Source organism: Hylobates moloch, unplaced genomic scaffold (genome assembly GCF_009828535.3).
Source record: "Hylobates moloch isolate HMO894 unplaced genomic scaffold, HMol_V3 SCAFFOLD_6, whole genome shotgun sequence".
Classification (NCBI taxonomy): domain Eukaryota; kingdom Metazoa; phylum Chordata; class Mammalia; order Primates; family Hylobatidae; genus Hylobates; species Hylobates moloch.
This window is the reverse complement of record NW_026652281.1, coordinates 46207400-46211245: the sequence shown is the minus strand read 5'-3', so window position 1 is coordinate 46211245 and position 3846 is coordinate 46207400. Positions and strand designations below refer to the sequence as shown.

Genomic DNA, 3846 nt, shown 5'->3' with positions numbered 1-3846 from the left:
ACACACACACACAAACACCCCACAAACACACCATGCAAGCATGTTCAAAGTGGCTTTGAATGTTATTATTTTACTTTATTTCCTAGTTGTATAATTTTTAATATTTCTAGACAGCAAAATATTAAGAAGAAATGTAAATAATCTAAAATTATTAAACTTTAATTCTCCCAGTAAATCCTAAAAATTCTGCATACATTAAAAACTTTATCAGAAATGTTTCACAACAGGGCACTTTATTATGAAAATGCAGATCACCATAAATATATTTTTGCTACTTATGTAAACATCATGTGTGATTTTCCTCTTCTGAAAGTTGGGCACAGAAACAAATCTTGGAGAATCTTTAAAAGAGAAACTCATTTTCACACTCTGATCCTCAAATGATCTGCAATCCTGCTGGTTCAAACAGAGAAGAGTCAAGCAATCAAGTAGAGTTTTACATGAAGACTAGTTTATAAGTTTTTGAAATGCATGTTGAAATAAAATGTACAGCAGAAAATAAAGCTGTGTAGTAAGATATGAATATTCCCTGCTTCATATTTTCTTCTGCTAGCCACGACCATGAATAGGGCAATGTCTACCCATCCACATATGGTCATTGACTAATGTTAATAACAGAGGAGAAATTTTGTCAGCTATTATCACTTCTCCCAAGAGAACAAAGAAATATTGTAGAGAACTTTGTTTCACAACAATCTGATTTTTATACAATATTTGGAAAATATAATTTCGATTGATGTACAATAATGTATAAAAAATTATAATAAAATCTCTATACAAATGCATTTTAGCTTAAAAAGTCTATAAATAGTTGACACATTTTCTACATTTAAATATTTCTTCACATTAAATAATTATGATTAATTATAAAATGAAGTGTGAAAGCAAGCACAAAAGTGGGTTTCAACTCAGATTATCGGTTAGTCTTTATCAATAAAATCCAAGTGAAGGTAAAAAAAAAAAAAACGTAAAAAGGTAAAAAAAAAACAGGTAGAAGTATATGATTATATTGAATTTCATGTTTACTAAGATTAAAGAAACATGAAAATATTTATTGTAAACTGGTCAATTAACCAAAGAAATTTTCTGAGGAAACTTCTGTATGTCAAATCATAGATAAATAAAATGTTAATTTTTAAAAGGTTTAAAATAGTCCTTTTTGGAAAATAAATATAACTTTAATTATATGAACTTAAGTGGCAAATATACTTTTATTTAGAAAAATGGAGTAATAAATATCTACTGCCCAAATCAAAAGTACTAAGAATAAACTAAAAAGGGAAACTAATTGATTCCAAATAGCAAAGGCCAACAACTAATGGGATATCACTTCAGTCAAAATTAACCTAGGTATATTTTCCTATTTTCACTCAATCTCTTTCAATCAAAGTATTATCTTTTATTGAAAGTATTAAATGTGTATTTTATATTTTTAAAAATTTTAAACACAGACTATATTATTATATTTGCACTCAAAATATAATAAAATATACAGAATTATATGAAGCATATTTATTTGTTAAACATGTAATTACATTACTATTATTTTAAATTTTATTAATATTAATATTTCATTGATAGATTGACAATGTGTAATTCTTACACAATGATGATCCATTAAAAGTTAGTTTCTTCTTTTTTCTTAACTTTTGGATTCTTCACAGTTACATCTGGGATGTCAGTGTTCTCATTTAGACGGTGTTTGTATATGAAAAATGCAATAGTAGTGAAGATGATAGTGCACAGTTTGCAAAGAAAACCTAAATTTAAAAAATGCAATGATCAGATATGTCCATGTATTTAGAACAAAAATGTAGGCAAAAATGCTATTTACCAAAGAAAGGTAAGCATATTTCACCTATAAAGGTATAAATTCCCCAATTTTAGAATGCAATTAATGCCATAAAATTATATTAAGTTACTTAAAGGAGATTTTTAAATGTTTATGTTTTAGATTTCTTAGACATATTACCCCCTTCCCAAGTGCAAGGTGTGGTATTACCTCATAGAATGTGTTAATTCTGAAACATAAAGTATAAATTCTGACTTTCAAAACTTAGCTATCAATAGGAACTAGAGCTAAGTCATTTCATGCAGCTTTGTTCTTTTTGAAATATTCATCATTTTTCAAATAAAACAAATATTACAGAAAAGTTAATTAATCATGTAGGTTTTTTCATTTTCATGTTTTAAGTTGCAGAAAGTTAATACATTACAACATTACAAGCATTATACAAATGTACTTGAATATTGGATGCAATATTTAATTAATTCTTTTCCAATTTTTTTAATTAATTCTTTTTTTTTCTTTTGAGACAGGGTCTCACCCTGTCATCCCCTCTGACATCCACGTGTCACCAAGTGGCATGATCTTGGCTTACTGCAGCCTTGACCTTCCCGGCTCAAGCGATCCTCCCACTTCAGCATGTGCCACCACACCTGTCTAATTTTTATAGTTTTTGTAGAGACGGGGTTTTGCCATGTTGCCCAGGGTGCTCTCTTAAACTCGTGCGCTCAGGCGATCTCCCTGCCTTCAAATCCCAAAGTGCTGGGATTACAGACATGAGCCACCACCATGCTTGGCCTTTTTTTCTTTTTCTTGAAACAGGACCTCCCTTTATTGCTCAGGCAGGGGTGCCGCTATCATAGCTTACTGCAACCTGAACTGCTGGGCTCAAGTGATTCTCTGGCCTCAGCCTCCTGAGTAGCTGGGACTACAGGTGGTGACACCACACCTGGCTAATTTTTTAGAAATGGGATCTTGCTAGGTTGCCCAGGCTGGTCTTGAACTCCTGGCCTCAAGCGATCATCTCTCCTTGGCCTCTCTAGGTGTAAAATATTTTACAGTCACAATATCAATTATCTGACATAATGGTTTCAAGATAAAAAGGAAACATTAATGATTCTATGCCATTTATAATGATACAATAACATTTTAAACATTTTACAGGGAAAAATACCATTTTTAAATGGTAGTTATATCTGACATAGTTGTAACATTAAACAATTGTAACACAGTAAATAAGAAATTATAGTAAATTATTCTCTTGAGGGTATAGCTTGTGAAGAAAAATTGAGCAATTTTGAACAACAAGCCAGTAATGCTTCCAAGAAAAAGGGAATTATTGCAGCAGGCAAATTATCTGAAAATGATAGGAAAAGCTAGATTAAAATCTTCTGTTTAAAGACTTGATAGAGCTGATGAAGAAATGAGGAAGAGATAGATTAATATCCAAGGCAGAGCAGAACTTAAGTGGAGGTGATCCAACTTTTGCAACAGCTTTTTCTCTGCGGTTATTTTCTATATTGGATGGGGGCAAGGTGCTAAGATACAAACCTTTACTCTGGTAAAAGATGATGCTGAAGAACAAAGATTCATTTGGTCTAACAGGGCTGAAGTGACAAAGTTGAAGACAGCAAAGCTTTCAAACAAGTAGCAAGACATATGCTGGATACCAAAAGCCAAGAGGGTCAGGACACTCAAAGATATGTAGCCTAGCTGTGAAGCACAGGCAGGTCTACACAATTTTGCCATTGTTCACATCTAAAGCACTACTATAAGACAAAGGTCTAATCACTTACCCCTCAAAATTTTGAAGCCAGTAGGGAACCAAATCAAACTAAAGCTGCAAACTAGCCAGCAGTTGAGTCAGAAATTTAATTAACTTACCCTCCACTTAGGTAGAATAACAGAAGAAGGAAAATGTCCCTTTCTGAAGGTACATATTTATTTCAGTCTGTATTACTCTATTACACAAAAGGCCTGGAATGCAATCATATGTTGGAAGACATATGAAAAAGCCAGGAAATACTATTTCCCATTAAAAGTGAAAGCAGTCAATAAAC

The 3846-nt window shown here is 31.9% G+C and overlaps 1 protein-coding gene across 1 annotated transcript in view; it reads right to left on the bottom strand.

The window, feature by feature from the left end:
• Positions 1-214: 214 nt before the first annotated feature.
• Positions 215-3846, bottom strand: part of SLCO6A1 (solute carrier organic anion transporter family member 6A1) — a 147472-nt gene continuing 143840 nt past the window's right edge. The window contains exons 11-12 of the mRNA XM_058440364.1: positions 1606-1760; positions 215-396 (exon numbers count right to left, since the gene is read on the bottom strand). Of these exons, the coding sequence (XP_058296347.1) occupies positions 1618-1760 (143 nt within the window). The 3' untranslated portion in view covers positions 215-396; positions 1606-1617. The remainder of the gene's footprint in view (positions 397-1605; positions 1761-3846) is intronic.